Source organism: Microtus ochrogaster, unplaced genomic scaffold (assembly GCF_000317375.1).
Source record: "Microtus ochrogaster isolate Prairie Vole_2 unplaced genomic scaffold, MicOch1.0 UNK1, whole genome shotgun sequence".
Classification (NCBI taxonomy): domain Eukaryota; kingdom Metazoa; phylum Chordata; class Mammalia; order Rodentia; family Cricetidae; genus Microtus; species Microtus ochrogaster.
The window spans coordinates 3920681-3943907 of NW_004949099.1; the positions used below are offsets into that span (position 1 = coordinate 3920681).

Consider the following 23227-nt stretch of genomic DNA (forward strand, 5'->3'; position numbering starts at 1 on the left):
AGGGAGGGAGGGAGGGAGGGAGGGAGGGAGGGAAGAATGTTTAAGCTGTCAGGTGCACTGAGATCTCAGATACCTATTAATCCCCACCCAGAAACTAGCAGGCAAACTGTGATGCTATTTCTGCCAGGACTTCATTTCTCAATCTACTATGCCTCAGAACAGACAACTTGGGTCCCTAAACCACTTCATTCTCTCCTGCTTCTACCACAGTATTTGACTTGAATTCCAGCCTCTCTCCACAAATCCAAAGGGAATTCCTGGATCACATAGGCTCCAGTGACATTCATGGCTTTTACCCACAAGAGTTGGGGCTGGACCCAGGTGCAAGGACAGGAGCAGGTATGGTACATAGACCTGTCCACTACTGCTGTACTAGATGGGAAATGTTAACACTTCTGTTAGCAAAGCAAGTTATAAAAATTATTACCTTTCCTTCTCATTAGTTTTATGAACTTTTCCCAATAATGAGCTCCATTGCTCACTCATGCAGAAGACGATAAAAAATCAATACTGTAAAAGTGAGAGGCAAACGAGAGGGCACAAGAGCACATCAAATACCTAATGCCTCTCAGTGATGTGGGAGTCTTCTGTTTGTGTTGATTTCATTGGTTAATAAAGAAACTGCCTTGACCCATTTGATAGGCCAGCCCTTAGGTGGGTGGAGTAGACAGAACAGAATGCTGGGAGAAAGTGAGGCAATCACCATGCCTCTCCTCTCTGGGTCAGACACGATGAAGCTCCAGCCCAAGATGGACATACACTAGATTCTTTCTGGTAAGACATCACCTCGTGGTGCTACACAGATTATTAGATATGGGTTAAAGCAAGATATGAGAGTTAGCCAGTAAGAGACTAAAACTAATGGGCCAGGCAGTGTTTAAATGAATACAGTTTGTGTGTTGTATTTCGGGGCATAAGCTAGCCAGGCGGCCAGGAGCCGGGTGGAAGGAACGCAGCCCACTGCTCCTTCTACATCTCGGTACATCCAGACAGGGCTTCAGGTCCAAGGGTGTGGGACTTAGTAACAGAGGCACTAAGGAGGCTTGGCAGCTAGCTCACTCCAGCAGTCACCAGGTGTGTCTCAGGTTCACCTGCTCCTAGTGCAAAAAGCAGCAGCTCTAGTCCACACACATCCCCAGACTACCAGGCCCCTAGAGCTCTGCCCTGAAAGCTGCCAATCTCCAGCACTTACATGCAGAAGGCATGAAAGGCCTGGATTAGGGGAGGGGGAAAATCTTCATACTTAGTACAAGGGATTTTTAAAAATTTTTTTCATCTTTTTCTCTTTTGTTTTAGTTGTTTTCCCTCTCATTTAAATGTTCCAGAATTAGAGTTCTCTACCCATCCATAGTGAACCGTTTCCTTTGCACTGATGGCAACAGCACCTCCCCAACACTTAAACTGTTGATACAAAAAGGTGCCTTAGTTCCCTTCTCCTACAGGAGGCTGCAGGTCTCCAAAATCATCTGCTACGACATCGTTTCAAGAAGGTTCAGCATTGCATCTGCTGCAGGTCTTCCTAAGAGAGGTACACCTGATGCAGCACCTCCCAATAGAAACCAACTATAATAAATTTAAAAAAGAGTGAACTGGTAGCTATCAGCAGATGACATGATCTCCAAGAAGGCAGGAGGACAGGAGGACAGGAGGACCAGAGAGAAAACAAGGGTACCCTGGAGGGGTAGGAGAGAGCAAAAGACATAACCTAACAGCATAAGGGGCCTCACTGCCCACCTAAGCTGTAATAAATATCCACCACCCTGGCCTCCCACTCTCCCTCTGTACGCAGTTCAAACTCAAGTCCCTGGGAAGGGGTTATCTATCCCTGGCTCAACTGGGGACACATGCCCAGATCTAGCTTCCAGGAAAATCTCAGGAAGATTCTAATTAGAACCTCCTGCAACCACAGGAGACAGGAAAGCTCCTGAAAGAAGATCTGAACTCTAGTCATAAGGAGTAAAGGATGTTGTGTACCCAGAAGTGGAAACACCCACAAAAGTAGATAAAGTATTTTCAGCTTGAAGGGACTTGGTTTGCAGAAGTCATCATCCATGTAGGAAGCTGGGAGAGAAAGCTAGGAGGAACACAGTCTCTTCATTCTAAGGTAGAAATTCATTACCAACCACACGAACAAAAATCCACACACCTGCAACCTAGGGGCATCTAAGCCCCACCTCACCAGCAGAAGTACTTACCTGAGGAACAGTCAGAAGGTGAAGGCAGAAAGGAAGGCCTAGCTTCTCCTTTGCAGGTGGAGGTAAGAGAGGCTGTGAATTCACCATCACCGTCATTAACACCTTTCCGGTGAGAATAAGTGACAGCACCTGTGGGCTACCGTGCCTTCGCTCTAGAACTGTCCCAGGTGAGATGACTCCTGTCTTGCTCAGTCCACATGATTAACCTATCTAAAAAGTGATTTTGTCAGGCTGCCTACAGTGAGGCAACAACCTGCCTCTCTGTAGACACTCTCTTCTACAGGAAACCTCAAGTTCTCCTCTAAAAGCACAAGTGAGATAGCCCATTCTCATCCTTACAACTGTCTCTGCTGTTTCAGAGGCACAGAGGGTTGCTTTGCTGTTGGCTCCTCAAGCCACTGAAAGCCTCTTATTATCTGGCTGCGGGTCTTGATCTCATCCTGTATCCCACCACCTATCTTAACTTCTACCTAGTCCTGGTGGCTACCTATCTTCCAGGATGAGAGCCAATGCCATCTCTGTCCTACCAGCAGGTTACAATACTCCCAAATAACTCATCTCTGCCACTTAACACTGACTGAAAACAACTCAGCCTCTTTCAAAGTTCTCAGGTTAAGCCTATCTTCTCCCCATCAAGATAGGCTTCTATCTTCCAGAGCTTTCACCCGCCGAATGCTTTGAATAGCTGTGTGGTCATCAGGACAGTAAGCTTATCTTTCTGCCCATCTCATCCCAGAATTGCAATCTCACATGCTTCTGTGTGCATAGGTTACTGACCTAATGGAGGCAAAGTTGCCCACTAGTCTCTAATCCACGGTCTCCAAAGCAAACGTCATTAGAGGCTGTAAAATAGCCAGACCACCCCCCTTGCCGTCAGCCTGGTTTTGCTTGTGCACATCTCTACCATGGCAACAAAAGGATCCTAGTTGCAGACAATACAGCCTCCCTAGTCACTCTGGGTTTGAATGGTTTAGCTCTGGAGACCCAGTGAAATTCAGGCCGATAGAATGGAAGAGGAATGCTGCTGGAGGTGGCTCTGGGAAACCTGTCCTTGCTGACAGAGGTTGACAGTTTTTCTTCTTCTGCTCAGAGTTGTAATCATAAGGCAACTGCAGTTATTACGGAACTGTGGCAACAGTAAGCCTGAGTGTGGCTAGTTCACTGGGGAAAACAGAGGGGAGGGAGGAGGAGTGCCGAATCCCTGATGATGCCAACGAGCTGCTGAACTGGTCCACCTTAGGAGTGCTCCTGGACTCCTTACTTGTAAAATAAACTTTGCATTAAAGCAGGAAGAACCCTGACTAACAGCTTCGATCAATTAGATGCATTAGTAACAGTAGCAGCAGTCATAGCGCTCCTTCATTATTTGCTAGTTTGTGCTAAGCCCTGGGTAGCTATTATCCCTGACCCCTGGGGCAATCCTGTGTGTGAGCATCATGATGTTCCAACAAGGCTCAGTGTGCTGAAGCTGTAAGCAAAGTGCTAGGCTTTGCACCTGGGCTCTGTGCTGTGAAAATTATGCTCTTGGTGTCACACATTGTATGCCTCAGAGTCCCACCCATATGCCCTCCTGACACACGTGGCATTGCAACCCTTACACCAGTGATGGCTATGACAAATGAGACTCTCAGTCCCCCATGGCTCTAGAGGCCTAAAGCTACAGGGATGGACTTTGACAATGTGGCAAAGCAAATCAGTGACTCAAGAGTCTGAAGACTCCAAATTACCAGTGCCTGATAAGCATTTTTTCCCCAAGCCACAATTGATATAGTTAGCCTGGGCCCCAGGCTCCAGGGCCAGGCCTTTGCTGCCCATTATTACACAGGCTGGAAGAAGGGGAGCTCAGAAGACGCACTCACCAGTCGTGCTGACTGCTGCTGCTCACGATTAGGGCTGGCCCGCTTCTTAGGCAGTGATGCCTTCAAGTGCTTCTCAGCTGCCTCTTTCTCCTTTTTCGCCACCTTGACTAGCTCATCCTGGACTGCAGCCTGCTCCTGTTGGAACCTAGACCAGAGAGGGACACAGAGAAACTGATGCAGAAGGCATGACTGGAAGAACATGGGCAGGAAAAGACCTGCCTGCTCACTGTACCTGACTAAGCAGGGATGGGGTTTTCTGGCCCTTGGCTGCCTAGAAGCACAGGACAATTCTTCCATCTGAGGCGAAGCCTCAGTGACAGCACCCACAGCCAGGGGACAGTGACACTGAGACAACACAAATCAAGAACAGGAGGGCTATCCATAGGCAAAGAATCGGACTGTCACATGCCAAAGGGAGTGTGTCAGGGCAGAGCTAAGTCCCATGAGTGCCATCCTTTCAAACAACTAGGCAGGGTGGGCCACATTGTTCTTGTTTGGCTGAGAGCTTGAAGGTTTTAAACAGCAGCAGTTTGGGGTTTTAAACATCTCACTTTGTCCTGAATATAGCTGCCCTTTGGCTGCCATTCTGCTAGTATGTCCTAGTAGATAGAAGTTAGCAGGACTAAGATCCTTTGTGTTGTTCTTGAAAGTAAAACAGTGTGAACAGCTTCAAGGCCACCATAGAGGAAATACCACAGCATCATAAAGAGCTATACCATAGCCCCACTGCTAACTTGGATTTATCTGAAATAAGTTCAATCTAAAACCTGAGAATAATGAATAAACAATCTGATTAGCAATAAACATGCTTGAAAGCAGGTGTAACTGATGGAAAGTAATTATAACAGTAAGTAAAGCAGCAAGACAGGAAAATGCCTATGTTGCTAATATACCCTAAACTAGGGTAAAGGCATGGAGCACAAGAGACATCCCAGAACAGCCACAGCAGTTGTACTGAGATAATGAGTCTATGGGGATTTGTCTTCATTTTATGTATTTTTCTAAATCTTTTATCAGCATATATTACTTTAAAATGGTTAAAATGACTGAGGGGCTGGAGGAGGTTGTACATTCCTGGAAATGCCTTTGGGATTCCAGAGGGTAAATTTTGAGAACACAGGTCTTTATTTAGGGCTGTCCTGCTGGAGGGCAAACCCCAGGCATGGCTGACACTGTCCATGGGCTGAATCTGGACCCTAGGACCGTGTAGAGGCTGTTTCCTCAATGATGACAAGGAAGCCCATCAGGGAAGGCCACAGAGTCTCTGTGAATTGCACATACACCGTGCTTACTCCTGACTATGCTCTCACTAACAACATCCTCCTCTTTCTTCTTCTTATGCAGTCATTTCTCCAGGTAACAAAGCGGATCAAAGAATCAGGAAGCTGGCCTATACAAAAGGGCCTCTGTGCCCTAGCCACTTTTCTATACATCCTAGGAGCAAAGTAAATAGTCCTGTTTCATGATTGGCGAGCTCTCAGGACAGTGGCTTATGCTGGCAGCAAGTTTATGGCATAGAACTGGGCAAGCTCCATTTCCTTCATTCCTCTAAGAACCCGTCTCTTCAGTTCTAGGTTTTATAGGAATCCATCTTTGACAACAAAGTCCCCTGTGCCCTTTTCAGTGTTTTTTACCTTCAAATTAAAAGTTGTGTTTTAACACAAGTAATATAAATTATGAGGCAAGTGCTTCAGGGCCTGGTGGGGTTGGGTAGGGGGACATACAGATTCTTGGGCTTACCTCTTGAGATCCTCTTTCACTGCTGAGGGCTGATTACCACCACCACTCTCTGTCCTGGGCACTTTGGAGTCTACAAATGAACCAGAGGAAAAGAGCCAATCAACAACTGCCAGGATTGATGAGAAAGGGTGCAGGAACACACACACACACACACACACACACACACACACACACACACACACAAAATGCACTTCCTCAGGAAACCACACTCAGCATGTGGACAGATGTCCCTATGGAAAAGCATTTCCCATGGACAGACTACAGAGTTCCAGAGGCAGATAGGAGCAGAGTCTCAATTAAACCAGTCTGCAGAGCCAAATGACAGGAAGCTGGTCTGCCCACAGGTTCTCCAGCAGGGCATCCTCAATGTGGGGCTGGCAGCAAACCACCTGAGGACTGTTCTCTAAGTTCACCATTACTTGCCCCATTGTTGTGAGCACTCTGAGGTTACCTCTTAAACACAGACCAGACATTGTTCAGAGCAGTCACCCCTCTGCCATGTTTGTGCAAGAGGAGGGTAGTCGCTCTTGTATCCTGTTTATTTTGGTTCTTGCCATGGTTTGAATGCTTGCCCCTCTAAAATTCAGGGTGAGTCATGACTACATTCTAACAGCAGTAATAAGTTTGCCTTTAGTAGCAATTCGGACTAGAAAGCCCCTCATCATGGATGGCACTGTTAAGTTTGTAAGATGGTGGAAGCCCTGAGCTCTCACACTTGCTCTGCCCCTGTGTGCGGCCCTGTGTAGGGACTCTGCCCAATTCCCATCAGCACGAAAGCCCTGACCAAATGTTGCCCTTTGATTTTGGACTTCCCAGCCCCTAAACCATAAGAAATTGACTCATATGTCCTGAGTCCCCCACTACTACCTCAGGATTCTAAGGTAGGAGGCCTGTGCCAAACATTAACAAGGGCACAGGTCTTCTATTCCATTCCAGAAGGAAGGCCTGTCCAAAACGACCACACCCGCTCATGAACGGCCAGTGGCACAGCTGAGGTCTGAGGAGGGCATACCACATGCTCCTCAGTAACATCCCAGGCTCTCAGCTGGGACTGCTGCAGAGGAGGACTGCTGCAGAGGAGGACTGCTGCAGAGGAGGACTGCTGCAGAGGAGGACGGCCGCTGGGGCCTGCATTTCCACAGTAATGTTTCTCCTACTCATTTATAAAAGCTTTGTTCAGGGACAAATTGTAATTTTTTTTTTTTAGAGAAAAGTCTTTCTGTGCTGGTAGGGTGCTTGCCTGGCATACAGGAAGCCATGGGTTCCATCCCCAGCATCACATATGCCAAGTATGATGAATACCTGTGACCAGGAGTGTAACTTCATCCTCAGCTACAGATAGAATTCAAAACCAGCCTGAGCTACATGAGACTCTGACTCAAAAAATAAATAAATAAATAATTTCCTTTTCCAACTTAAAAATAATATCCTTCCCCACTGTAGATAATGTGGCACTGACCCACCAACCTTCCTCCTGTCGGGCCCACTCAGGTCCCTGCTCTCTCAATACTGAGCACCTTCTAGAATCTCTCTGCAAGTATCACTGATAAGGGGCTTTTATAGCAAACATCGGCCCACTGTGGGCATTCTCAACTGAACCACCATAAAGACCTTCCAAACTCTCCACAAACTACGATGACAGCACTTTGTCAACATTCTGGTCTCCCCCTTTTATCAACCGCCCCTCAGTTGTTCTTCTAAACTATTTCTAGTTTGCTATGGTAGCTGGGACCTCTTCATCTCAATGGCCTTGGCTCCTGCACATGAGCAATGACATGAGGGAACAATTTAATTTTAACAGTGTTTTCTAACTTAGTTCTACCACTAACAAAAAGGCAAAAACTGTGTTTAAAAGATGTCTTAAAACCAGTCCATTTCAAGCTGGTCCATTTCTGCCAAATCTTTTTCCACATTCAGAAACTTAAACATACTCTGAAAAATATTTTGTGCAAAAACTAAGTGACAACTGAACTTCCATTATTCCTTTTAAACAGCTGAAATTTACTGAAATTGAAGCCAATGCCTATTCTCCAATGCTCAGACGACAATACATTGTGACAATCTTATTTTCCCATCACTCTCTTCCTCTTCAGTTAATCTGCTTATTAAATAAAGCTCAGTGGGTCAAGATAGACCCCTTTCAGTCCCTGTCATCTCTAGGCCAAAGAAATCCCAGGAGAGGCCTTCTGGGTAAAAGACAGGGATGGAGGGGGGGGGCTTAGCCAACCCCATTCACTAAGATCTCAGAGTGAAATCCAGGCTCTGACTGGCTCTAAGGCCTGTGGTAAGCCCTAAGGCCTAAACACAGTGAAAGGAGTGTCAGAGCTCTCTAGCCTCTGTTGGAGGTGACCATGACCAATGTCTCCCCTTCCTTTGGACTTTGTAGTCTGGAGACAGTAAACTGCATCTACATTTTCAACAGGCCACACTGTACCCCACCTCTGCTCCTATTGTCAACAGCCTGAAAATCCCACCCACCTCCCACATTCACACAGACCCTGCCTAACATAAGGAAGCTGCTCTGCACCACCCCTAGCCCTCAGCAGCTGGCATGAGCTTCTGGTGATATCATCTCATAAGCCCCAGGCTGGATATATGGCCTTTAACCAGAGCTGTGTGCACCCTGAGAGGGGGCTTGTCCCTGCCTTATGTTCCAACAGTGCTACCTGCACAAAAGTGAACACTCCCACTCTCTAATCTCACAATCCCTCAAAAAAAAAAAATGGATAGGAAGGACAGCAGTAACTCAAGGCCACAAAAATCCTTTCTCCACTATACCTTATAGCCCTCTCTTCAAGGCTTTTGCTTTCTTTGTGTTTACTACAAGCCATTTTTGAGGAGCACAACAGAGCAGCATGGGCGCCAGCTCCATAGTGGCCAGGGTGTCTTGGGAGGCGGGTCAGATCAGGGTGGCTGAGGCTAGTGCCAGCATTGCTCAAGTGCCCCGTTGGCCCCCTTTCATACACTTTCCATTCTCTGACTGGTAGCTAGGGTAGAGCTGCTACAGCTGAGTGACACTTCTGCCTCTGGATCCTGAAAAGCAGATGACTCCCTACCTGAGCTGTCAGACGACAACCTTCTGCCTCATCTTTTACATGCACAGCCATGGAAACAGTGTAAGGCAAACAGTCTGGCCCACACCAGCAACCTGCACCACACCAGACAGTGTCTGCTGCATGAAGTGCCAGTGCCGCAGAAGGCAGTGACTCGCATCACTCAGGAGTAAAGGCAAGCCCAGCAGCAGTCGGGCAAATATCTTGCAGCCTCTGTTCCCACTCCCCCAACATACCTGTCTGAGGGGCTTTAAAGGCGCCTTCCTGGGGGCCACGTGAAGAAGGCGGAGGAGCAATAGGCACAGGCATGGAGGGCACAGGAATGGTAGGTGTAGGGGTGGTGGGTGCAGGGACAGTGGGTGCAGGACCAGGACCCGGAGCTGGCTGCTGCCCTGCTGAAGGCTGGCAGGAATCCTTCATGCGGTTCACCACACTTTCCGACAGCTGTGAGAAGCAAGAAACAGGGAACATTACATGATGGAACCCTTGAAAATTCATTCCCTAGAGCTACTGGAGTGAAGACCAGCTCCAATAATACAATGCTACTCAAAAGCCTCTCACAGCGGCCCAGTGCCAAGCCCACCTGGAATTCCAAGCCTATCCCAGGAAGTCCCCACTGGATTCTGAAGCTTTTTCTTCCATCTTGTCACCGTCTACACACACCCTACCCTTGGGGTTACATGACTCATGTCCCTGATATCCCTGAGCCTCTAAACCTCACCAACCCCACTGGTCACTTCTGTCTATCATCAGTGATCCATCCAGGGCAGCTCAATGTTCCCTCCCCAGGAGCCTTCGAGGCACTCAGATGAAATACCACTGTTACAATGCATGCCCGGGAAGCAGCATGCCTCCACAGCCTCTGCGGGCTTGGCATGTTGGTGTGTGGAAAGCTCAAACACTGACACTCATTCCTCACCTGCTCTAGTCACTACACAGGGCAGATAATCAAAATACTTGTTGATTCATTTCACCTGATTCCCCTAATGAAGCCTTGGTAACTGAAATGCTCACTCTTTTCAGAGGAAATAAAATGGGCATGAGGGTGTCATAAAACAGTTTACATAGATGAAGTAGTGAGCTAGAGATAAATCCCAGATTAAAAAAAAAAACTTAAGAGTTCACTTCAGTAAATATTTATTAAGTGCCTAACATCCACGGGCTATCATAAAGCACACTTGAGAGGAAGACATTAAAAATGGCTTTGGGACAAAAAGCACAATCAGCAGTTCTATTTCCAGATACCTATGGAAAGAAAGCAGTCCCCTGTGTGCACAAGGTTGTGCTATGATGCTCACTGTGAGAAACAAAACTAAAATGTTGCAGCAGGTCCAGGTGTAGTAGTGCACGCTTCTAATTCCAGCACTTGAGAGGCAGAGACAAGAGGATCCCTGAGTTCTAGGCTAGTCTGGTCTACAGAGAGTGTTCTGAGATAACCACACAGAAAAATCCAGTCCTTAAAAACCAAAGCAGGGAGGGAACCTGCAGGACATGAACATCCAGGAGAAAATGGTTAAATTCTGCAAAATACCAGGAGCCACCAAAGAAGATTGAGACAAGACACACATCCATTTTGAGAAGGTGCATGACACACTGCTGACCACTAGTGAGCCTCAGGACTCTGTATCTCAAAGCAGTAAAAAGACACTGACTATGAAGATGCATCTAAATTGAACACACACATGCACATGTATAAACACAAATCCACAGTGAATTTTCACATCTCTGCACAGATGTATACACAGGTTCTTCTCAGAGGGGCAGGCCACATAGCTCCTCATCAAAACCCTGGATAGGAAAGGGGCAAGGTATGTATATATGTGCATATGTGCTTCTGTGTATCTGTGTTTATGTGTATATGTATTTATGCCTTACTTCACTTTTTTTGCCATGATCATTTCTTTAACAACTAAAGAGAATATTAATAACGAAAGATATATAAAAATCAAGTAACTGGTGATACGGGCAATCCCACCCATCAGTAGAAGAGAACAGAAGGTCCAGAATGAACCTGTGTGTCTATGGCCAACTGATAGTTCAAAGGGTTATGAGGCTAAGCCTGGTCCCTAAGGATTTGTGTTGGAAGTTAGGTCCTCAGTGTGGTCATGCTTGAAGGTGATGGAACCTGTAAGAAATGGGCATGGGGACAGCCATTACCCTTCTCCACTCTTTGGCTACCTGAGATATGATGTCTCTCTAATATGCTACCACTCTTGTGATTTGCCATGAGGTGATGCAGCCACAAGGTTCCTCACGAGAGTTAGCACCCTGTGCTGTTGGGCTTTCAGCCATCAAAACTGGAAGCTAAACTGGGCATTGTAGCACACACCTTTAATCCCAGCATACAGGGAGGCAAGGGCAGTAGAACTCTGAGAGTTGGAGGCCAGCCTGGTCTACAAAATGAGTACCAGAACAGCCAGGACAGTTACACAGAGAAACCCTGTCTTGGAAAAATCAAAGCCAAACCAAAATAAAACTGGGAGCTAAATAAAACTCTTTTCTTTGTAAGTTCTCAGCTTCAGGTATTTCATCACAGTAGTAGAAAACAGACTAGCGATGGCGCAGGTGCCAGCACTCTTCAATGGGGAAAGAATAGCCTCGTCAGTAATAATGTATACACAACCTGATAGCACACACAAGGTAACAGAGTTGGGCCCCACACTAACCTATACATTAAAAACTAATTTAAAACAGATCAGTAATCTGAAAGTAGGAGAAAAAAAAACTCTTGGAAGAATATGCAGAGGCAAACTGAATGACTTGTTTTTTGGCATAGATTCCTGGATGTGGCACCAAAAGTAAAGGCAACCAATTAAACGGATAATTGGACTTTATAAAAATTAAAGTTCTGTTTATCAAAAGACAATCTAAAGCAACTGAAAAGATAACCCACAAAATGGAAAAAACATTTGTAAATCATACCGACTTGTATCTAGGACATACAAGGAGCTCCTACAACTTATAATAAAAATAAAAAAATTACCCAACTGAAAGGAGTGGTGTGGTTTGGCCCAGTGTCCCCCAAAGACCTATATGTTGAAGGCTGGTCCTTAGGGTGACACCACTGGCAGGTGGTTGAATCTTTTGACAGTGGAGTCCAATAGAAGGTCCTTAAGTCACTGACAAGTGTCCTCATCGGGGTGGAGGGACTCCATTCTAATCTCTCCTTCCTCCCTATTTTAGGGGGTGAACAATTTCTTCTGGCGCATGTTCTCATGATGTGCCACTCGCATCAGTGCCCAAAGCAATGAGAACAGTCATGGAGCTGACACATGAGCCAAAGAAAAACTTCCTGACACCTTAACTATCTCAGGACTTGGTCACAGTAACCCAGTGCTAATACCATGGACAAAACAGCTGAACAGAAAGTTCTATAACAAAAAGAAACAAAGGGCCAAGAAGAACATGAGAAGATAGTTGAATCATCAGTCATTACTGAGAAACAAAAATCAAGGCACACTGAGTAGACACCTCATATCCATCAGGGTAACTGCAATCCAAACGCTACACACGGTGTCACAAAGATCAGAAGGCTCACACATTGGGAAGTATAAAACAGTATAGCCAGGGCAGGGAAGAGTCTGGTTAAACATAGAATTGACAATGAACCAGCAGTTCCACCACCCAGGACAAGCTAAGGAGAAAGGAAGCATGCCCATACATACCTCTACACTAATGTTCACAACCACTTATCCAGAGCGGCTGAAAGGGACCACCCAGATGTTCAACCAATGCATGAATAAATAAAACAAAAATATCTATACAATGGAGCACTATTGAGTAAGAAAAGGAATGAAATGTTGATGCAAACCACAACATGGACGACCCTAGAAAACGTGCTAAGTAAGCTAGACATAGACAGCCGTAGCCTGTACGACATAGATCCACATGCTCCATCCATCCAGGAAACTCTCCAGTCACACACAAAAGGACTTAACAGCAGTTTGGGGCTAGGAATAAACTGCACATCATGCTGACCATATTTCATAGCAGAGAGAGAGAAAGCAAAACACAAACATGAACAGCCCAGGAAGGATGTCCCAGTGGTAGGTTCTGGAAGGCAGGCACAGCACAGGCAAGAAAAGCTACAATGCTACAGGACCACAATGCCTTGCTTGGCAAGCCTGTTATGGAGGTGGACTCTAACACGGTCTGTGAGTGGGAAGGAGAGACTGATGGACAGAGAGAGAGCAACGCTACTGCCAACAATTCTTGTAAGAAGACACGATTAGAAAAGTGAACCTGAGCGTGGATACATAGAACCTTCTTTGGTGAGGGGCCAAACTATTGTACAAGCTTTGAGCAAAGCAGGAAGTTCAGGGAAGCTTACAGAAACAGGGCACAGAAGCAGTGTGGCAGGGAGTACCTGTGCTAGGGGTGGGAGAAAGGCCTATAGCATGGGGGGAAAGGCTGTGAGTGGCTGCTGCCTTGAGTGGTAGGAATGAATGAGAGCTAAGATTTAAAGAAAAGAAGGAGTATGGGTTTCACATTAATACAAGAACATGGGTAAGAATGAAAAGGCAAAATTAAGAGACACCTCTAAGAAGGTAACACATTCATGTGCTGAGACCAAACAAGGGAACAAGCCTTCAGAGATCAGCCAATTTGTTCTTTCTCTGAGCTGTAGCAACTGAACACAATTGGGAAAGTGAAAGTCAGCTCAAAGGAGGAGGGACCAGCCGCCTAGTGAGGTCAAGGCCAGACAGGCTACACTGAGTAGAATAGTCCTGCATGGAGTCTCACTGTGGGAACAGAAGATGGGAAGAAAATGTGGGCATCTACCACTGTTCAGGAAACATCTCCTGAAAGCTGATTCTTAATTTTTCAGGAAATTTAGTAAACCAATTGACTTCATTAAGGTCATTTGAAATTGACCTTAGGAGGGAGTATTTTCACTATGGAAATTCGGAAATCAGCAAACACTACCAGTAGGGCTCTTTCTGGTATGGAGGGAGTGGGGAGCAGTCCAGGGTAAGAGGTCAAGTCTGACTCCAGAGCAAGAGGAAGTCAAGGTGAAGGCTGCCATGAGTAAGTCATAGGCTCTGATTTGCCAGTCCTGGCATAGGTGGCATCAACAGAACCATGTTGCTTGGTGAGTGAAGGGTTAAGGAAAACATTGGCACAGTTTTTGTTGGCGGTAAGAGATTTGTAATATTTTTTAATGTTGCTACAAAATACAGCAAGTAATATTTTTAATCAACAAATACACACACACAGTAGTCATGCGAGAATAAACACCATCTGGGCAGTGCTCCCTGCACCAACAGAACCAGAAGAGAGGCCTCCAGAGCCAGACGGGGCTTGGTGCTCAGTGCCACCAGCCCTCTGGTCGCTATTCCACTAGAGCTGGCCAGAAAGTGTCCAGTGTAGCCAGCAGAGAACCATGGCAAGGGATAAAGATCTCTTTCTATCTCTGAGCTTCCATTTCCTCTCCTAAAACAGGAGCGTGCTCAGGCTGCTGGCTTTGACACAGCTCAGGAGAAAGTGCTGTGCCTTCGACCCCACCCAGGTCTGAATTCCAGCTAAGCCCCTGACTAGCTGCATGACCTTGGGAAGGGTCTTCTCACCTCTAAATCAGTTGCTTCTTGTGATACGGAAATAATTAATGGCGACTTCAGAGCATCACTGAGTACTAACCTGCAGAAAGCAGCTACACAAAGAAAACATCAGTGTGAGTTATTCAGTGTAAATGGCGCATACCTGACCAATACCAGTTATAATCCAGGCCAGACACAGGCCAAGCACACGCAGGTATATGAAAGGGTCGAGCGCAGGGACTATGAAGACAGGGTACCCAGGCTCTACTGACCTTGTGTATGTCTTTCCCACAGTGTCCAGAATCCACACACACCTTCCAGGTCTGATACCTGGACCTACACTCATGCTGTCCTAACAGGGGACCCTAAGGAGACAGTGTGAGGTAAAGTTCAAGAAAGCCCTCTTTCCTACTTTCTCAAGCCACACAGCCCTCTTCTGAGTTCCCTGGTGGTGGTGTGTGAGAAGGCACACAACAGGAAGGCCAGAGAGGAACTCCAAGAGGCCAGAACTGAAGCCTCAGTCTAAGTCACAACAGAGACCTCACCCCTTCCTTCATCACAAATGCTTCCAGAAACCCAGGTTCCTCCAAATCCTCAGAAACAAACACTACCTTCAGCCAAGAGCATCCACAAATTTACAGTTCCCAAAGAGAGGACAGATAGCTGCAAATCTGGGCAAGTCATGTGGCCACACCACGGATGAAAGTTGTGGGGAGCTGGTGTTGCTTTACCACATGAAATACCCAACAGAAGTGTGACAGTTGAGCTGTGTCTGCTAACAACTGAAGATCAGGGTCGGAGAAGTACAGCGTATGTACTAACGCACCAGGAGCTAACACTTGGCACTCACCACAGCCTCCTCACTAGCATACCCACCTCCCAGCCCTGGTAATCAAGGTGCAGAGCAGCTGAAGAATTACCCCATCACAGAGCAGGCCACTGGACCCCTGGGTCCACGCTTTATCCCGCCTTCCTCTGTCCTGGAGCAATGGAATATTTGTTCTCAAGAGCAAGAGGATGTGCCTGCCATGCAGCCCTCAGTGCTGTAACAGCCCGGGATGGTTCTCACAGTAAGACAGTAAAGAAAATAAGGAACACGTGGAGTCTAGAGTAGGCTAAGCAAAAAGGAAACTCAGTACATCAGTCTGACCAAACCTCTGCCTCCACTCCCCACTCTCCGTTCTCTGCCTGGTTTCTCTTCAGGAACTTCACAATCTGACACAACAATATACATGTGATTTCCTGTACACCATCACCAGAATATAAGCCCCAAGGCAGCCAGGCTTCCACTTTGCTTGAGCTGTATCCTCCATGCCTGAAAAAGTCCCAGGCACATTAGAAATGCTAAAATACTTGCCAAATTAAACATGTAGTAAAGGTTCAGGTACACAACACTGCATACATGCAACACATTATTAATAGTCGGTTTCCATTATCACAGCAAAATAGCTGAGTTAATCAACTTAAAAGGAGAAAGGGCTTATTATGCCTCATGACTTCATTCAGCACATGGTTCCTGCCTCTACTGCTTTGGGCCTGTGGTGACTCAGTACTTCCTATCAAACAAGGCCTATCCTATTTAGCTTTAATGACCAAGCCATCTGAGAAAAAGGCCTAGGCTGAGGAATTGCCTAGACTAGAATGGCCTATAAGCATGTCTCGGGAGTAAATACTAGTTATTTGGAGGACCCAAGCAGGTGTGAGCAGCATCATCCTACATATGTGGTCCTGGACTATATAAAAAAGCTAGCTAAGCATGAGCCTATGAGCAAGCCAACAGGGAATATTCCTCTACAGTCTCTGCTTCAGGTACCTGCTTTAACTTCTTGCCCTGACTCCCCTCAATAATAGACTAAGACCTGGAAGGTTAAGTTGCTTTAGATCCATATTTTATCACAACAGAAAGGAAACTAGGGCAAGGCCTAGTCACTTCCAGAGCAGCTGGGAAGCAAAGACCAAGGATAAGGTTCCAACAACCCCTGCAGAAGCACACTTCCCACGACCTACACCCTACCATCTAAAGGCTCCGTCTCCCAGTACTACCAGAGACAATGGAAACAAGTTTCAGCCCATGGCCTTAGAAGCAACATTCAAGCCTAAGAAGAATGTCAAGTTCTTCAGTATCAACTTCTCAACAAGCTTGTCATCAGACAGGGGTGAAAAGGATAGACAGAACGTAGTCATAGATACATACGCAGTTCAGCTAAGTTCCCAGGAGCTGGAGCTCCAGGACTCCCCTAAATGAGGCCTTGAACACATCCTACATTCAGGGAAAACCAGAAATGCACTTTGCAATCAGGGGTCGGGTAGAGGGTGGCCTGCCAGAGCTGGCAACGGCACAAGCAAAGACATACAGGGAAGGAATGAGGTTCCTGAGGTTCAGTCACAAAGATCACTGGTGGGTATATTTAAAAATTAAGGTACAGAGCTGGGCTCCACCTGATGAGGCTTCCGAATGACAAAAGGCTAGAGTTGACTCTGCCATCAACTGGAACCACTGCAGCTTCTGAAAGAGACTTAGCCAGGATTTTCTCTGCAGAAAAGAGTCTGGCAAAGGAGAAAGAGGGACTTGAGATAATGAAAGCACGGAGGAAGTGTGACAACACAGGGGTACAGATTAGGAGTAGAGGCTGAGATGTGTACTTGCTGGAGAGTGGACAAGAGGGAATGGATACTGAAGACACTAAGGGAGAGAAATTAGGTAAGACCTGTCTGAAGGCACAGACAAATGAAAGAGCAATTCACAGAACAGCAAATATAACACATCTCACTGCATAAGCCAAAGGGAAGAGCACGTTTGAATATAGGCTTGGGGAGAGTCTGAAAGGATTCCTGAGAAATTGTGAACAGTTGGCATTTAAAAATAAGATGTATTCTGCAAGAAGAAAAAGTCACAAAGTAATGGAGAAGAGAAAAGATGACAGTGAGGCTCTCAGCCTGGCTTGCCGGAGAGGAGGTGTCACTGCCGAGCTAAGAACAGTCAATGTGTAAAGTGTTCCGAATGCATCCAAGTAGTCTGACCCTCTGCCACTCCAGAAACAGAGGTAGCTGCACATAGGGGAAGAAATCAGCAAGGGACCCTGTGCAAGAGCCCAGGAGCAGACTGGAGGAAGGAGGTCACTTCTCAAATTCCAGAAAGGGACAATGTGCTGGCTATTCTTAGTTGTCAACTTGACTACATATGGAACAAAAACACCAAAATGAGATAACACTTGTGAGGGATTTTTGCTTAATTTGAAATAGGAAGATCCACTTCTAATCCAGCTCTTTGGGGTAAGAAGACAACCCTTTAACCCATATCTTGAGGCAGGAAGACACACCTTAAATTCAGATCTTTAGTGCAGATCTAATCTGGGCCACAACTTCTGTTGGAAGCCTACATAAGGACGTGGTAGAAGAAAACTTTTGTTCTTTGCGGGCTTGCCCTTGCCTTGCAAGTCCATCTCTTCACTGGCATTAGGGTCTACTTCTTTGGGATCCCAGCATATACACTCAAGACCACCTGAGACATCCAGCCTCGTGGACTGACCCCAGCTACTGGATTCCTGTACTTTCTGTTCACAGTCAGCCATTGTTGGATTAGCTGGACCAAAGCTTATAAGTCATTCTAATAAATAAATCCCCTTTAAAAGAGAGAGTGAGAAAGATTCATTCTATAAGTCTTGTTACTCTAGAGCAGTGGTTCTCAACCTTCCTAATGCTGTGACCTCTTAATACAGTTCCTCATGGTGTGGTGACCCCCAATCGTAAAATTATTTCCCTTGCTACTTCATAATTGTAATTTTGCTACTGAGTTTAATGTAAATATCTGATATGCAGATGGTCTTAGGTGACCCTGTAAAAGGTCGTTCGACCCCCAAAGGGGTCACAACCCAAGGCTGAGAACCACTGCTCTACAGGACTCTGACTAATACAGGCAACAGAGCTGGAACAGAGGCAGAAAAACCCCAGCATCAGACCCAGATGAAAAGGCACTGTGCCTTACAGGGACTCCCTGATCACATGTCACATGCCAGGTTCCAGCTAAATGCATTTTCTGTGCATGGCCATTTTATACTGGGGGGCTGGAGAGCCACCCATGATCACAGATGACCTAAGTGCTAAGACCAACACTCAAACTGAACCCTAGCAGCAATAGTGACACCTGTACAAAGGCAGGCAGGAACGGGGGGCTCCCTGGAGGGGAGAAAACCATGCCATGCCAGGGCTGGCTCAGGAATTTGCAGCCACATTGCCTCGGATGAGCTTTATGGAGACGGAAGAGGAGGAGCAGTAACTAGGAATTCAGCAAGCAGTCAATATGAAAATTAGTGGATTTTTCAGCCTCACAAATCTTACTATCTACACAGCTGAGAAGTAACAATGTGGAGGCAGTTTTGTCAGTTCATGAAGTAAGGTGTCAGCTCTCTTATGGGCAGGAGAAGTGTCACCATGGTCACTAGGGATAAGAAATGGCTTGCAGGCCCACCAAGTCTACGTGACCATGTTCTATCCATGCAGTACAGTACCATGTTTTCCAAGGTCTCACAGGTGCCAGGCATTGTGCAAACCCTAGACAAGTAGGAGACCAAATCTGTTCTATGCCCTCTCCCTGCCTGGGTCCTGTGGGCAGGGGCACTGGCTCAGTTGTGTACCAAAGCAGTGTCAACCGGCTGATCTCTAGAGCAAACAGTTTACCTGACATCTCATTGAGTCAAGCTCTTGGGGCCCAGATAACCCAATCCTTGAAGAGACACTGCCTAATCCTGCAGTACTGAAGACTCCTCTCCTTGCTGGGGCTGTTGCCTTGGAGACAGCATTCCTAGTCCTTCAACTTCTTATGGGCTGAAATTAGACCCACCGGCTGCTCAGCACAGATGTAAATCCCAGAATGTCAGGACAAGAAAAGCCCTCAGGGACCTCCGACACCAAGCACGGCACATGACACCATGTGCAGCACACACAAGTGCCTGCTTGGGGTCAGGTGGGTGACAGAAGCAAACAAAACAGGCCTAGCAAAGAAAAGCAAATCATGTAAGGCTCTATGGTGGGAACAGTGCTAAGGGCAAAAGGGGGACAGCCGCCTTGTCGCTCACACAAAATGCTGCCATAAGGAAAGACACCAGACTGTCAATGGGTTTTTTTCCTCTTCCAAAAAAGCTAAGAATCAAATTATGTAAAGCTTCCCAATTTTTAATTGGTAGCAATTAATTCAAACCTATTAATAACATAAAGTTTCTGGGCTCACGGTTGGGGGCAAGAAAACCAGCCAATGTCTTCAAATTCTAGCCAGCTAGTATCATACTGATCTGTAGCAGACACTGAGCCATATCTAAGTGAATCCTGCTTACCAGGCAGAAGGCAGTAGGCAAGTAAGGGATCGTGATTGGCTCAGAACAGGAAGTAGTAGGAAGTGAGTGTGTCTGCAGGTGCCACTGAGAAAGGCTTCTTCAGAGGGCAGTCCCTTAGCACAGTCCTAAGGAAGAAGATTCAGCCAATCAAAGGAGGAGAAGAAACCATTGGTCCAGAGGAGGGAGCCACAGGCCAGACCAGAGAAGAGCTGAGCACAGTAGGAGTGTAGCCTGTATCCCATCTGCATGGAAGGGTGCCAGCACATGAGCTCCGGGTGAGTCTGGCACAGCAATAGGCCTTTAACCCAGAGGCAAAACTTGACTGTGACACAATCAGCCCTGACTCTGCAGAGTCTGACAGAAGAAACAGAGATAAGCTGCTTTCAAGAGGGGGACAAGCCAGGGCACAGGGACAAAGTTTTCCTGCCTGTCTCCTTTGAACCTGAGTTTTATGACCATTTAACAAAAATTTGTCCAAAAGTCAGATGGAGAGAGGAGGTATGGACTGAACTGAGGGGAAAGCAGCAAGATAAGAACAGGGCTGGAGAGGTAGCTCAAGAGAGCGTGCCCAGCAGGCACAAGGCCCTTTGATCCAACCCGGTACAGGTGGTTTCCGGAAGAGTAGTAAGGACAAAGGGATACTGAAACAGAGACTGCTGGCAAAGTTTGTCACTGAAGACTGAAAACAGAAATGAGGGAGACTGCTAACACAGATGAGGGACTGGAGGGCAGAAACAGGTCCTTCCTACGGGAGGTGGAGGAGGGGTGCAGGCAGGTCTCATGTGGACAGTGAATTAGATGCGCACACAACCCATATGCTGCACAAGGGGACATGGACAGGCCATCTGTGACTGCTCTGGGCTGGGAACTGACTCCAGAAGTTATCAGCTAATGAATGGGGTGGTAGAGAATGACTGACGTTGGGGTACAGGAGGGGCAAAGGGTAGAACCAGAAAACACGCTGAAGCTTCAATCAGAGCCAGGCAAATAAGCAGTGTCCTAGATTGCTTTCTGTTGCTGTGATAAACCACTCTGACAGAAGCAAGCTTGAGAGGAAAGGGTTCATTTCAAATTACAGGGCGGAAACCACAAAGGAAAGCTGCTCACTAGCTTGTTCAAGGTAAGGTCAACTACCTTTCTTGTACAGCCCAGCGCCCGCTTGCCTAGGGATGCTACTACCACTCACAGCATCACACTCCTTCATTGGTGAGCAGTCAAGAAAATGCCCCCCAGACATGTCCACAGGCCAGTCTGATGGAGGTAATTCTTCAGGTGAAGTTCTCTCTTCCTGACAACCAAAATTCGGCACTACAGACAGCAACTGCAGCTTTCATCCTAGACCAGAAACAGGAAGAAAGGGCAAAACTCTCCCTGGCCAATGGCAGGACTTGCCATCCTAGAGGATCAAGGATGCCTCCAGAACTACATCTTAATTTCCCAAATGAAGGCAACAGCCTTCCAACAGCCACCCCTACATCTACATTGCTGTTTTGGGTTCTGTGACACAGTTGAGGTGCACTGCAAAATTTCACCTTACATGAGGGTAGCATCCCCAACTCAGAAGGTCAGATGGAAGTCCCTGCATCTCTTTATGCTGTTAAACATTACCATTGGATATATAGGGGTCAAAAGCAACTCAAACTGTGTGCATATCCCTCGACTGTGATCTCATACACTCTGAATCTGGGAATTAGGAGTCAGGGGAGAGAGTACCAGGGGAAAGGCTGGGCCTACATATCCTCTGCCTCCACAGGTGACAAAGAACAGAAGGACCTAAAGGGCTCTGACTGCCAACAGAACTTGCTCTTCTTTGTCTTCTAATGCCTCAAAGCTAGCCACAAGGTGTGACTGCTGTCAGAGCATTGATCAGAACATTGAAGCACTCAGCCCAGGAATTGGTGCACAATGTGCACTCAGGCACTGTGTGCTGGACTCTACATCCTAACTCAGACACCTTCATTGCAAAGGGGAAGAGAAGCTAGCTACCTGTCTCCTGGATTTCCAAGTTGGTATTTCCTTTTGCAGCTCTATCAAACTATAGTCACCTGTCATAAGTCAAAGAGAACTTTCCATCTGAAGAACACTGGAGAGAACTTATGCACCCTTGAATGTACCTGTGCTAAATAGGTGCACAGAAATGCTACATCCTATCTGTCCCTCCTCCAGAGTCAAGGTCTTTGTCCAGGTCTTCCAAGATGGTTAGTCTGTCTCACTGCCTTTAACCAAGTCAAACTGAGATGAACGATACAACCAGAGAACAGACATGGTAGAGTAGACAGGATCCTAAGCACAGAATAACAACTTTCAAGAGCAAAAGACATGGAACAAGAAAAGAGGATAATATAGAACATGATTACAGCACAGATGTGGGACATCTGAGGAGCCAAGCTCAACACTCTTGACAACAGCATGGTGGAAAAGAAATTTGTCGCACAAATATGACGTAAGTCCATAAAGTCTTGGTGAGGTATAAATCTCATGCTCAGCTGCCAGTGTCAGCTTGGATAGAAGAGGTGTCAACCCATTAAAGCCAAGTTTGGAATCACAAATGCACAGCATAATAAACCAGACATTCCTATCTTTAAAAGCTAATCTTTGTCCTCTTAGAATTTCTAAGAGATAAACAGTATACAAGAGCTGAAGGAAGAGGAGACAAATGACTAAAAGGTTAAGACCACCAAACCCTTAAAGGGAACCTACACACAATTTACAGCTAACATGCTTAACAAGGGAAGGCTCAATGCTTTCTCCTTAATCACAGGCAAGGACATTACTCTTACCACTTCCATTCAACATACACTGCTGAATCTTGCTAGTGGAGTAAGAGAAGAAAAGGAGGGCTGGCAACATGGCTGAGGATAAAAGCACTTGGCATACAAACCTGACCTGAGTTCAATCCCCGGGACCTCCCCAGGACACCCCCCCCAGGGACTGGAAGTCGATAACCAACTCCCAAAAGTTGTCCTTTGACCTCCATACTCTCACATGCACCCAAGCACACACATGCACACACACTAAGATTTTTTAAATGAAAAAAAAAGGCATCCAACTTGGAAAGGAAGAAGTAAAAAGTCATTTGCATCATTTGCAGATATCATCTTAACCATAAAATATTCTAAAGAATCAACAAAAAAGCTGCTGGGCTAAAGGAGCTCAAAAGTCTGCAAGATCAATATGTAAAAATCAACTACATATGAGCAAAGGAAAACGCGAGGACAGAATTAAGAAAATAATTTCATTCACAATAATACCAAAAGAACAAAACCCTTTCAAATACACTGAAGAAGAAAATTCACACTGCTGTGCACTCAAAGCAAAAAGTATTGCTGAAGAAACAAGGAGAGGGACACTAACTGGAGATACTTTTTTTTTTAAATATTTGTTTATTTGTTTATTATGTGTACAGTATTCTTCCTGCAGGCCTCATTACAGATGGTTGTGAGCCACCATGTGGTTGCTGGGAATTGAACACAGGACCTTTGGAAGAGCAGGCAATGCTCTTAACCACTGAGC

The 23227-nt window shown here is 46.3% G+C and overlaps 1 protein-coding gene across 1 annotated transcript in view; it reads right to left on the reverse strand.

The window, feature by feature from the left end:
* The window catches only part of Chchd6 (coiled-coil-helix-coiled-coil-helix domain containing 6), a 235316-nt gene that overhangs the window by 206592 nt on the left and 5497 nt on the right, over positions 1-23227 (reverse strand). Inside the window, exons 2-4 of the mRNA XM_005364858.2 lie at positions 9084-9291; positions 5795-5864; positions 4055-4199 (exon numbers count right to left, since the gene is read on the reverse strand). Coding sequence (XP_005364915.1) covers positions 4055-4199; positions 5795-5864; positions 9084-9291 — 423 coding nt within the window. The remainder of the gene's footprint in view (positions 1-4054; positions 4200-5794; positions 5865-9083; positions 9292-23227) is intronic.